The sequence below is a fragment of the Mus musculus genome, chromosome 7 (assembly GCF_000001635.26).
Source record: "Mus musculus strain C57BL/6J chromosome 7, GRCm38.p6 C57BL/6J".
Taxonomy (NCBI): domain Eukaryota; kingdom Metazoa; phylum Chordata; class Mammalia; order Rodentia; family Muridae; genus Mus; species Mus musculus.
The window spans coordinates 81345814-81358450 of NC_000073.6; the positions used below are offsets into that span (position 1 = coordinate 81345814).

Here is a 12637-nt window from a genome sequence, read left to right on the forward strand (position 1 = left end):
GACTGTTCCCGATTAGTAGGGACACTATCTCCAACCTTCAGCTTCTTCCGGTTGTTCTGCCATAACCAAGCCCAAAGCAGGCTCTTACGCTACGACCCAGTGGCTTCATCTGTCCAGAGAGGGCCTTTCCTCCAGCTCTTTCCTGGGACAGGGTCCTGCGCTCAAACCTAAGGAGACCGTGCTGGCCACAGGGCATGTATCAAGGGGCCAAGGCTGTGCTTCATCCTTCAACTCATCTACGTCACTCTGGTTAGGTGAAGAGCTGAAAGTCCTTACTCTAAAAGTAGCTCATGGCGGGAGGAAAAAAGATGTCCTTGACCATGGACCCGGAAGAATACTGAAGAGACCAAAGGGTCTGTAATCCCTGGGGGTTGCATCGTACATTACCAGTGAATTCCCAATGAAGTGGAGGCCAGGCTCCAGATGCAAGACTAGACCTTACAGTCTTGCAGGAAGAGAACTCTTGGATTCTGAGGAGTAGTGAGTTTTTGCACCTTACAAGGATTTAAGTACCTAGGAGTCCCTCTCCCTCAGACTAGAGTTTCCCAAAGGACCAGTTCAGCATGCTGCCGTCTCCACTTGAAAAATCATCAGACCTGTCATGAAGCCATGGAGCCTGTTAGAAAAGCTAGTGTAAGGGCTGTGAAGAAACAAAGCACTGCAGCGTGTCCTGGTGCATACCTTAATCCCAGCACGTGGGATGAATGGTAGGCAGAATTCCTGAGCTTGAGGCCAGGCTGGCTTACATAAGGAGTTCCAGGACAAGGCCACAAAGAAAGACCCTGAATCAAAAAAGCAAAATAGTAACCACTCAGAAAGGAATTACATCAGCACAAGTGTGTCCAAGAGGAAGGAGGAACACGTCAGGGCTCACAGGAAAGCAGCCAGCAAATGGCTCCTGACATCTTGGGAGTTGTGCCTCTAGCATTCCTAGGGCTCCATGTGGAGGAGGCCTTGAGGGGCCAAGAAGTAAAATGTACAGGCAGGCCTCCTATTCTGATTGTAATCACCCAGGTACTAGACACTCCAGAGTGGCTGACCAGGATGTAACAAGTCCCATATAGGAGCAGGTCTCCGCATGTACCTCCCATCCCTCTGGGCTGGTATCCCATTAGTGAAAATCCATGAAAAGAGGACTGGTCTCTGGAATCTTCCCTGCTTGCTACCACACCCCACCACACACACACCCAGATACAGAGACAAAACTACAACTCTGCTGCAACGTGTTTATTATGTGCCAAAAAAATTACACCACAGCTTACTCCACACATCTGTAGGAGAGTGCAGTCTTGCCTGCATATACAACAATGAGGTAGAGACTTCACACACAGCTTCACAAAACCCACAGAGTAGCTGGGATATGCAACAATGCAACATCAGCTCAGCAGGAGGGAGGGGTTATGACACTGGCTCTTTGGCACACAGCTTCCCTAAGAGAGGCAAGTAATCGTTAAATTAAAAAGAAAAGTCAAGTTTTCAATTCCAGTAGCGTCTTTGTCAACTGTAACTGTTGATTCATACATTCGTCAAATAAAAGTTGTAAGGAAGGGTATTTGCCCCTCTAAGAGAAAGGGCTCCTGTGAGCCTTCACCTGCCCCCACCAAAAAGCAGCCCTTTTTTTTTTTTTTTTAATTTTTAAGCTCAGTTACAAAAGAAAAAGTCCTGTGACTGTGATTAAAAACTTCTATCAACCCTCCCCCAACATAAGTGCAACATAAGGTGCCACAAACCATTTAAAACTATATACAGCAGCTGCTCAGACTTTTCCTCCGGTCCAGTTTTAAATAAAATAATTTTTCTCTTGGTTACAAATGCTTTGATTTGCAACTGTGACCAGCAGTCCCCCAGACACAAATTTGCTATAATGTTAAAAGCTGCCAAGAAAGAAAAAAAAATATATTGTTCCAAACGACTTAAAAACTGTTTTAAGGAGTGTAAAAAGGAACCAGTAAAAACCCTCGAGCGTAAACTATGAAATATGATTTGGTTTAAATGAAGAGCAAAGTCTCCTTTGTTTGTTACAGTAAAAAACACCAGCTGAACACTCAATTGATGCCGTTCAGGTGGGGGTTAAATCAATGGAAAGGCACTGTATGGCAACTGCAGAATGAACGAACCAATGAGACCTGCGCATCACCACCATCAGTATTGCAAGGAATGTAAAAAGCGCTTTAATAAATAAACCCAAGTGTAGGCATCTGTGTCAGACCTTCTGGACACAGTGGTTGTTGTTGTTATTTTCATTTGCAAAATGAGGAACTAGAATCTGGGAAAACTACAATTGCTTGAGGGTGAGCCGAGGGTCCTTGCTCTGGCACACCCCACTGAAAACAAGACCTGACAAAACTCATTGTGCATTAATTAGTGCAGAAACAAAGACAGAGTTAGCAAGTACAAAGGTGACTACGATTCTCCCTTGTCTGCGCAAAGCTAGCTCCCATGGCGCCTGTGCAGCGAGTTGCTGCCTGACTTGACAGCCTTTGGCACCACAGGACACTGGGCAAGGCCAGCTCCTCTAGCTGGAATCTCAGTTCTTCTGGTTCCTCATTAGGGGGCTATGGTGGCGTAGGCCTTCCATGCTGTGTCGCCAGTGCCAGCAGCTTCTGCAAAAGTACTTGAAGCAGACCTAGGTTAGGGGACAGAAAGAGCTGTGTTAACTCTAGATATAAAGGTTCCGCTTTAAGAGGAAATTAAACCCCTGGCTTCTGTGGGGGCTAGAAGAGAGACTTCCTGCTAGCTTTCTCATCCCAACAGAGCTTCTGCAAACAGTTTAGGCTTCTGGTATGACATGTGAGACCTTGTAGCTTCCCAATTTTCTTCCCTTCTCTTCTACACAGCCATTCATTCCGTCTCAAGACTGCCAACATGAGAGAATGCTAAAGAACTGGTTACAGATTCAAGTATTAAGAGAAATGCCTTCCTTTTCTCAGTGAGAAGTGACTGGTTTTGCTAGCTGGGTAACCAACCCCAAGCAAGTCATAACCTCCTAACAAGAATATGACATTGAGGAGTCACTGTGAAAGTTACTAATCCATAGAAGCTGGTTTAGAAAGATATTGTTTTCACGCTTTATCTTACTATCCAAACTTATTGTAAGCTCACGTGGGAGCTTCTGTTTGACTTTATTTATAGGCTCCATACAAATACCAGCATCACTGTAAGTCAAACTAAGCATGGATGGATTGCTGGAGTCTGGAAGGCTCCCAAACATCTCATATAAGGTTGAAAATGTGTTTCAATGGTTGTGCCTGCACAAGATAAACCCAGTGAATATTCCAGAATGAGCAGGAAAAGGCTCACAAGCAACTACTCCTAGCTGAGAGCTACCAACAGCTGATGGCTTCTAGAAGAAGGAAAGCAGGTTTTCTTTAAGGTGACTCCCTGGTAGATGGACCACTACAGTGTACAAGTAGCCTAAATGGGACTAGGTGTTGATATACACTCACATACACATATGCATTTATGTGTGTGTGTATGTATGTATACATACATACACACATACATACACACATATCACATGTCAGTTAGAGAGAGAGAGAGAGAGAGAGAGAGAGTGTATCTGTGTGTGGTGTTATGGTAACACATGCCAGCGATTCTCATGCTCTGGTAGGAGCAGTGAGTAAGAGGCTTGCTGTGAGATCAAAGCCTGGTTACATAAGTTAACAGCCAGGACTAAACAGTAAGACCATTTATAACAACAACAGCAACAAAACCAAAAAACCAAAAGTACCCACCATTAGATGTCATACCTGTACAACAGTAGCAGTCCAGGAAGGGAAGGGCCAAAAATCCAATAAGCATCTTTCCTATGCCTAGAGTTGTGGATCAATCTATGTAGAGTGGTCTCGACTACACGTCTCCATGCTCTCAGAAAGAAGTTACTTCAGAACTCTACTTCTCCTGTCATAAATGTGCCTTAATACATTTTTAAATTGTGGTATGGACTTCATAGGCATCTACAATGCCCAGAGGACTCACCTGATCTCGGCAGAAGAAAGGACCAGGTTGTGAGCTGCAGATAAGACACAGAGAATCTTCTAGATAGGGGTCAATCTGAACCTGAGGAACAGCAATAGAAGATAAAATGGCTCCATGGGTCAGAGGAACTGTAGTTACACATTATTGAGTATATAGGAATGTAGGATGTTTGTTCTTAAGGAGGCAGAACTGTAGGCAAGGGCTGAATATAGACCCTAAATGATAGACTCATACCATACTTTTAGCATTTGGACAACCACACACCTTACTGGCTGTTCTTTCAGGCAAAATGAACCCTAGTCTGGTATCAATTAGCAGCAGTTAAGTGTTCAGAGGATTTAGGTAAGAGAGTTCATAAAATTGCTACTTAACAATTTCAGACAAATATCAAAATGAGGACCCTTCTCCCTAACCACACTCATATGCACACAGCCCCGAGTCTAGAGAGGAACGCAGGTTAACTCTGCTGCTGGGCTCACTTCTCCAATCTTGGAGCTACACTGTTTTATAACTGATCCAAGTCTCAAAATAAGCACACTAACCGCACACTCACCTTCTTGGTAAACTTGGTGGTTTTGATCTCCACAAAAGCAGCGGTGACTGCTTTCAGATAACTACGTTGGTTATTGAAAGTCACACGACCAGACCCTAGGAAAATGGGCACAAGCTTATACCTTCTGCTCAAATTCTTTTAAATTCTCTTCAACATTCAAGAAACCTTGTTTCTATACCAGTGCTATCTAACATAAAGGTAAATATTTTATATAATTTCTAATTTAGTGGTTGTCACAGCAGAATCAAAAGCAGTGGAATTTTAGTAATATATTTTACCTAAGTGTTCAAGTTACTTTAACACATGGGAGAAGCTGCATTTCAAGTACTTTAACAACACTGGACAGAATAGGTCCTAATCACGTTGATATAAACCATTGGGTAAAGAGGAAGGGAAGGGGCTCCCTCCAGTGCAGGTAGATGCAGAGGAGGTCTACGGGCTCAGGCAGAAACCACAGCAAACTAAACTGTTTCCAAAGGGCAGGAACAGCACTCAAGCCTTGCCGTTCCCAGAGGTACCGTAGAGAACTAGAAAGGAGCAGGAGAGCTAGGAGAATCCCTGTCCTGCCAAGTGCTGCCCCTGCTCTACAGCCTCTCAAGTCCTAGTCTCCATCTGCAGCTTAGCACTGACAAGCACACAGTGCTCCTCCCTGGCCATATTCACTGTGGGTGGGTAGACCAGGCATCTGGGAAGGTGCTTAACTAAATGCCTTGATCAGAGTCCAGCTCTACTTCTAAGTACAATCACAGAGACTCACTGCACTCGGAACTAACCTCCTTTCTCAGAAAGGCCGATCAAAACTCGGTCAAGACATGGACATTAAGATAGAACAGCTCAATGGATATGCAATTTTTTTAGAAATTATCCAGAAAGCAACTGACCTGTCTCTAACTCTAGACAACATCAAAGATGTAAAAATGAAAACAAATTTCCCTTCCTTTTCCTTCTTCCCACTTCCCTTCTTTCCTGACAAGGTCTCAATATGTAGTCCTGGATGCCTTTGAACTCAGAGATCCACCTGCCTCTATTTCCCAAGTACTGGGACTACAGGCATGTGAACTTTGCCTGGGAAGAACCTTATTAAAGGAACGTTCTCAGTAAAATGTAGTCTTTAAATGCACAGTTTGTCCAAAACTAGTACTTGGTTGTGTACTTTGAATTTCCAACAAACCTCTTTCCTCCTTTTCACCAGTACTATCACAGTCCTACAATTAACCTTTTCCCCAATGTATGAAATAGCAGCAGAAGCAAGATGCAGACAGGCCAGCACCGTTAGCTTCTGGAGGAAATGATGATCTGCAGACCTGGGTCAGGTCTCTACACTCCCAAGGGTAAGTATTACCATCTTAATCTACTCCCAGGGGCACCAAGCCTTCCCACAAAGAAGTAGGACACTCACCAATGGGGTACTTGTGCTTATCTGTGTCAATCCCAGCATACACCACTCCACCAAATAGGTCATTCAAGATGGCAGCCAGAGCCTCAGCATTGAGCATCCCGTGCAAGGCACCAACAAACACCGTCCTGCTGGGATCCAGCCTCTGAGATGGGCTCCAGACAAAGTTGCTGTCAGCCAAGACCCAAGGGATTACCTGTACCTGAAAACCCCCAAAGGTTTATCAGCTGGCATCTTCAGAGAGACCGAGCTTCCTGTGCAGTGGGGTACATGCTTTGGACACTGCAGCTGCAGCTGCTGTGACTGCACAAGGCTGGAAGGGCAGTCACCCATCTGAGGCACACAGGCTTTAACGTAAGTTGAATTGCCTTTGTTCATAATGATCAAAGCAAATACAACTGCACTTGCTCATTCTGCAGAGTAATCAAGAAGGGCCAACTGACAGGCCCAGGATCCTATAACTTCAACCAAGGGCCACAGGAACTAACAGAGCACAAGTTCTCACAAAAAGGAAACAAGAGTCCTTGTGACAAGAGAACTCACAGAACACTTAACAGTTAGAAGCACGGAGGACAGAAAGATGGATGCTTATGGTGTCACTGAGATAGTTACTCGTCTCAACCAGGATACTTAGAGGGCTTTGTTCCAGCAACAATGAGAATATCTTCCCCCACCCTTTCTGTGTGTCTCTGTCTCTCTCTCCCTCCCTCCCTCTATCTCTGTCTGACTGTCTCTGTATCTGTCTCCCCCGCCCTGTTTATGTCTCTGTCTCCCCTACCTCCCCATCACCCCCACCTCTGTGGCCACGCACAAAGATCTAAAGTATTAAAAGTTTCACTAACACAGGGTAAGTGCTGATATCTTCTTTCTTCTGAGTCTCTGACCCCAGAATCAAGCCCAGTACAGCAGGCAGAGGGCTTAACGATGATCTAGGTTTACAGATGGCAGAAACTATTTATGTAAAATTACCTAAATTTTCTTTAAATGTTTTGAAGCAGGAAGAGAACTGAGGTAAACACCAAGAAGCAAAAACAATTTAAAAGCAGATCTGAACAAGGTTGGTGGCAATGGTCACAGGTTACAAGGAAAGATATCCTTCAATAGACATGTGCAGAGGTCAGACTTCCTGAGTGGGAATCGAGGAAGAGCCAGGCAAGGCCTGGAGTCTGAAGAACCCAGTAAAGAAAGTGCTCGGGGAGGCAGCAGCTGCACAGACTCGATGAGAGAGAAAGACTGCTCTGCACATGGGGCAGTCGATCTGCAGTTACAGGATATATCACAGAATGTCTGCAGTTACAGGATCACATACCACAGAATATAGGGCCTAGGGAGGACAGGTTAGTTAGACTGGAGAATCTGGGTCTAAAAACAGTAGAACCACAAAATGAAAAAATTGTCTGAGAGAGAAAAGATGACAAGAGGAAGTCAAATGTCGTATTGATGATGGAGAACACAGTTTGGACATGCTGTCAGTGAAGTGAGAGGACTGGGGGAGCTGGGGCATCAGAGAGACACTCAGTTTCTGAGGCGATAAGGAGGGCTGGGAGGTGGGAAGGTATGACCAAGGCATGAGCAGGCTGGCTGTCCTGTAGCTATGCCAGTCTCAAGTGTGAAAGCAGGGGACAAGGGAGGAAAGAGTAGATGATGTAATCTTAGCTACATGAGTTGCTTGAACAAGAGAAACATGGTGGGGGGGAGGGGGCGGGGGGAAGCGTCTATAAAGCACAGAACAGACTAGTCAATAAACTATTTAAAAGTGGTGTGGCTGTCCTCATCGGCATTTCCCCCTTTAAGATACAAATTTTTTAAAAAATGGACTTCAGTTTCTTAGAGTTGATTTTAGTTCACAGTAAAAATGCACAAAAACCAACAGTCTCCGCATAGTGCACCCCCCCAAACACACAAGCCCCCTCAACTAGCAACATTCTGCTAAAAACTCTGTGTGTTCTGGCTGATGACCCCATGCTGATAATCCCCATCTCCTCAAACCAGAGTCTGCACTGGGTTTTCTTCACGTCTGCTGCACATTACTGGGTTAGAGGAATGAGTGATGATTTTGTAACACTGCAATGGTAGCTGAATGTCATCTCACAGCCCCCCAAAAATACTTTGTGCTTTGCTTAGTCTGTTTCCCTCCCCTGGAAAGCACTGATCGTTTTAATTACAGATATTTTTGGCTTCCTGTCTTATAGAGGAGCAATAAAATTTCAAAATAGTTTTATGTCACAAAAATGATGTTCTTTGGAATCATCCTAATAAGAATACTGTACCAATTTCTAAACTCAAAGCAACGGTTCTCAAACTATCCAGTTGAGAAGCCTGATTAAAAGAGATTCCTAAACTCCCCACACAAATGATTCAGTAAGCCTAAAAATCTGCAGTGAGGTCCCCCAATGTGAAATCAATGTGCTATCCAGGACACACCAGCTTCTGTCAAGAACGTTTAGAGAGGTATCATACTGACAGAGCTCTGAAACTAAGCAAGGCCCAGGAGAGAGCGAAGCAGCCACGGCAGGGTGGGTGCTAAGGAGTTTATGCACCATCATACACTATAGGGTCAGAAAGCACAGTCTGAGAACTAGGGGGAAATATCTGTAGGGTTTTATCAGTTTAGTACAAGCAGAGAAAGCTGCTGCTTTCAATTTCATCTCTAAGATGAGATTTGGGGTTTAAGTGTAGATCAGAAAAGAACAGAAAGGGCTGGGAAGGCTCAACTCCCCACTGGCTCCAGGACTGTGTGTGCACACACCTCCCTTTTATCTCACTAAGTCTCAATAGCTGCATTTTTTTTTAATGCAATCTAGAAAATAGTGGATGTACTTACTGTGGAACAAAAAATCAAAACACAACAAAACAAACAAACAAAAAAAAACCAGATTTCTTGCCTCAGCAAGAACTGGTGCCAAGAAAATCTAGTGCCATGATATGCCAAATATCAAGAAAGGAAGAATAATGTGGTGGTTTGAATGAGAAATGTCTCCCAAAGTCTTGGGTGTTTGAAAGGTATCCCCAGTAGATGGTGCAGTTTGAGAATTTTGGAGGTATAGCCTTGCTGGAGAACTGAGTCACTCTGAGAAGGCTTTGAAATGAAAATCCTCCTTTCACTTCCAACAACTTGCTCTCTCTGCTTTGTGCTTATGGTAAAAGATGTAAGCTCTTAGCATTTTGTTCCTACCATTATTGTTAGCATTCTATCTAAACTTCACCCCACACTTTCCTGGCAATAACCAGGTATGTTCCTCCCCACAGCTACCTGGCAACAGCCTGGTAGGCCTCGCCCACTATAATAAAAGGGGCTGCTTGCCCCCCTCCTTGCTCTCTTAATCCCTTACTCTTGCTCTCTCTTGCTCTCCCCTTCCCCATTCCCTTCCCTTCCCCCTCTCTCCATATGCTAATGGCCATGGCTGGACTTTACTTCTCTGTCTCTCTCTCTGTCTCTCTCTGTGTGCCTCTCTCTGTCTGTCTGTCTGTCTGTCTGTGTCTCTGTGTCTCTGTCTCTCTCTCCCTTTCTCTGCCTCTACTACCCTCTTAACTCCTCTCCCCATGCCCTGAATAAACTCTAGTCTACACTCTACCAGCGTGTGGTTGGTCCCTCAGGGGGATGGGATGCCTTAACATGGGCCCCTCTGAGACATCCCCTTCCCCCACACCTCATCACACACCCATAGAACATATTCTTTATCTCTTTATCCTTTTATAAACACATCAATTATTAACTCTTATCCTTCTGGACTCATAAGCCCAAATAAAATTCTTTTGTAAGTTGTCTTAAGTCATGGTATTTTATCACAGTGACTGTGTTGGCTTCAATGAGAATGTCTGAATGCTTAGTCCTCTGTCGGTGGAACTACTTGGGAACAATTAGGAGCTGTGGCCTTGTTGAAAGCCTGCCTGGGGCAGGCTTTGAGGCTATGTTCCTCTATTCCCCAGGTGCTCTCTCTCTGCTCTGGCTTGAGGCTGAGATGCTGCCAGTGCCCTCACTCCACTTCCTGAGCTCTAGCCTTCTGAAACCATAAACTAAATTAAATGTTCTCTTTTATAGGTTACCTTGGTCATGGTGTTTTATCACAGCAATAAAAAGTAACCAACACAGCAACGGAAAGTAACTAATATAGGATTACCAAGCTAACTCACCTCTTTGCAGCGCATCCTTCGGCTGGACATCTTGAAATAATATTCACTCAGGCCATCTGGGCTCAGCGGGTCATGAGAACAAGCCTGAAGCAAGGCCCGGACGGACTTCTCTAGTTCAAACACCAAATACACATACCCTATACTCAATGAAAGGAAAAGAAGCCTTACTATCCCTCAGGGGCAACTTAACATCCTCGTGTGTGGCTGAGGAGCCAAAGCTTTGAGCAGGGAGTTTCTTCCATGGGGAGAAACATCAAGTGCAAGGCACTGCTTTGGAGGGTGGGTGCTGGGGACCCCACAGTCTCCACCACTGAATCCAATCCCTTACCCAAAAGGCTTGTCAGACCCTTTACTGTGCCTTATGCTATGCTAAGGGAGAGAGATTTATATCAAATTTCATTAAGGGAAGGTACTGTTAAGCTGGGACAGAAGACCCCACCTATGACCATATAGCTGTCTACCCCAGAACACAGAGTATGCCCAGGTCAACAGAGTCAGGAAAAATAGCAGGTTTATGGTCAGTTTGCCAGGGGATGCAGGTACTGCTTTAAAAGCCTAACTAAGCCACTGGTTCAAGTTCAGTGAAGATGGGGCAGAGTGAAAATAGCACCTGCTTCTTTCTACAGGGCAGGATCTCATTTTAGACCAGTGAGGAATCAGATACTTGGTCCACATTCCTGCCAACTGCAAAGGGAATCTCAGAACTGGGTCACACAACAACCCCTGGGGCAGCAGAGGCAGGCAAAAGAACACTTCTGAAGTGAACACCTTATTCAAGAGGGAAGGCACCGGTGGGGTTTAGGTTCAGAGGGAGGTGCTCAGGAAGGGGTCAGATGGTATCTCCCCACATCACTGCAGATTTGGACAGATGGACAAAGGGGTGTGCAAAACAGAAGAGGGTGTGTTGACTTTACCCTGGAGTGCCTACTTTACCAGCATGCGTCTGTGACAGCCCAGCAACACATGGTGCAGTACATGTGAGGGAGAGGAAAAAAAGTTTCCTACCACGTCTTTATTACCTTTAGGCATATTACCTTTGGGAGGACACCGGGGGTGCTTGCCATCCTTACCAGGCCACTCCACACTCAGAGAGCCAAAAACACGGAAGGTGTTAACCAATCCAGCTGCACAGGTGGGGAAGAACAACAGAAACCAATACACAGTCTACTCAGGAAAGACAAACAGAATCACAGTACTCCTCCCAAGGCTCACTGCTCCTGAAAAACAACTCAGAACTGACTGCTGCTCTCCTACGTAAGCACACACAGCGCTCTACAGAGGCTTATGAAATGCACACTCACGCTCTCTCAGCTGCTCTGTAACACCCTGGGCTGAGGCAGAGGTTCAGGCTCTAAACTGGACGCTAGGGTTTACACTCTTGAAAGATATGCTCCACCTTCAACTCATAAGAGATTTCAGAGGCAGCTCACCTTCTGTAATATCCCAAGGAACGCCTCCTAGGAACACCTTGCATGAGTAGATGGGGTTCTTATAGTTCCGGGGAGGAAGCTGGCCACTCCAGGTACACGTAGCTTCATTCACAGCTGTAGGAGAAAACAAAGCAAAACCCAAGGGTTCAGACAATCAACAAAGTCACTACCCTCCTCTGAAATGGACTTGTTGGGGAAATAGAACATTCACAGATGGGCTTCCCAGGAGAAGAATATCCATGATTATTCTGAAAGACAGAACACTTTATGTCTCCTCAAATATTTAATAACCCTACTTCATCAGCTTTGCCTCCAATAAAATCAAAAGGAATATCAGACGTATAGGGTAAAAAAAAAATCACAACTACAGCTATTTTGACTAAATAACTTATTAGCTATCAACAAAGCATTTTTTTAACAAAGCAGTTTTATCTTGCTAATGTTTATAGTAGTTAGATTTATAAATATTTAGGAGTAGACGGAACAACTACATATGCAATGCCCTACAAGTTTCTGACCCTCGTAGACTTCCTCCCTCAGCTAAAGGGATGCTCCTCTGTTTCCTCATCTTGCCTCTGAATCGTCAACTGCAGAAGTCAAGATGCTGTCAGTAGACACAACTCAATAGTAAGCACAGCCCCATGCCCCACAACCCAACTCACAAGCTCGTGAGGAGGCACTGGATTCCTTGCTGCCCACACAAACCCTCTGCTTCCTACTTAGGTTAAACCCAAATATGTCAAGAGGCCCTTTCTGCTTGGAACTCTCTTCAGATTGGCTTGTCCTGATAATTTCCAGAGGTCTGTTCTCGGAGGTCAGCTCCAGCCTTTCACATTGCAAGGTGACCTGGGTGAGGACTTCTCGACACATTACCCTTCCTTCAGCACTGAGGAAGACATTCAAGGAGATGAAACATTATTCCCTAACATGCATAGGGCTAATGTGTTGCTGTGACAAGAAACTGGGCATTGCTAGCAATATCTCACATAAAACAAGTAGCCTCCAGAAAGCATTCCATACAGTGACCACACAATAAACACAAACGTGGGCTGTCAGAATCACTAGGTGAACAGGGTATTCACACTATTAGGGGAGACTGGGATAGGGATGAGTTCTATACAAACACATGCAACAGAGAAATAATAT

At 44.9% G+C, this 12637-nt stretch overlaps 1 protein-coding gene across 16 annotated transcripts in view; it reads right to left on the reverse strand.

The window, feature by feature from the left end:
• Window positions 1-1212: 1212 nt before the first annotated feature.
• Cpeb1 (cytoplasmic polyadenylation element binding protein 1) overlaps window positions 1213-12637 on the reverse strand; it is a 110976-nt gene continuing 99551 nt past the window's right edge. For 8 of the 16 annotated variants that reach the window (XM_017321964.2, XM_030242062.1, NM_007755.5 and 5 more), the window contains 7 exons: window positions 11492-11605; window positions 11081-11185; window positions 10062-10198; window positions 5931-6129; window positions 4532-4626; window positions 3979-4059; window positions 1213-2626 (listed from right to left, as the gene is read on the reverse strand). In XM_017321964.2, the coding sequence (XP_017177453.1) occupies window positions 2528-2626; window positions 3979-4059; window positions 4532-4626; window positions 5931-6129; window positions 10062-10198; window positions 11081-11185; window positions 11492-11605 (830 nt within the window). In that variant the 3' untranslated portion in view covers window positions 1213-2527. Of the gene's footprint in view, window positions 4060-4531; window positions 4627-5930; window positions 6130-10061; window positions 10199-11080; window positions 11186-11491; window positions 11606-12637 lie in introns of all 16 variants that reach the window. The other 8 variants (XM_011250786.3, XM_011250787.3, XM_030242063.1 and 5 more) reach the window with 5 other exon arrangements.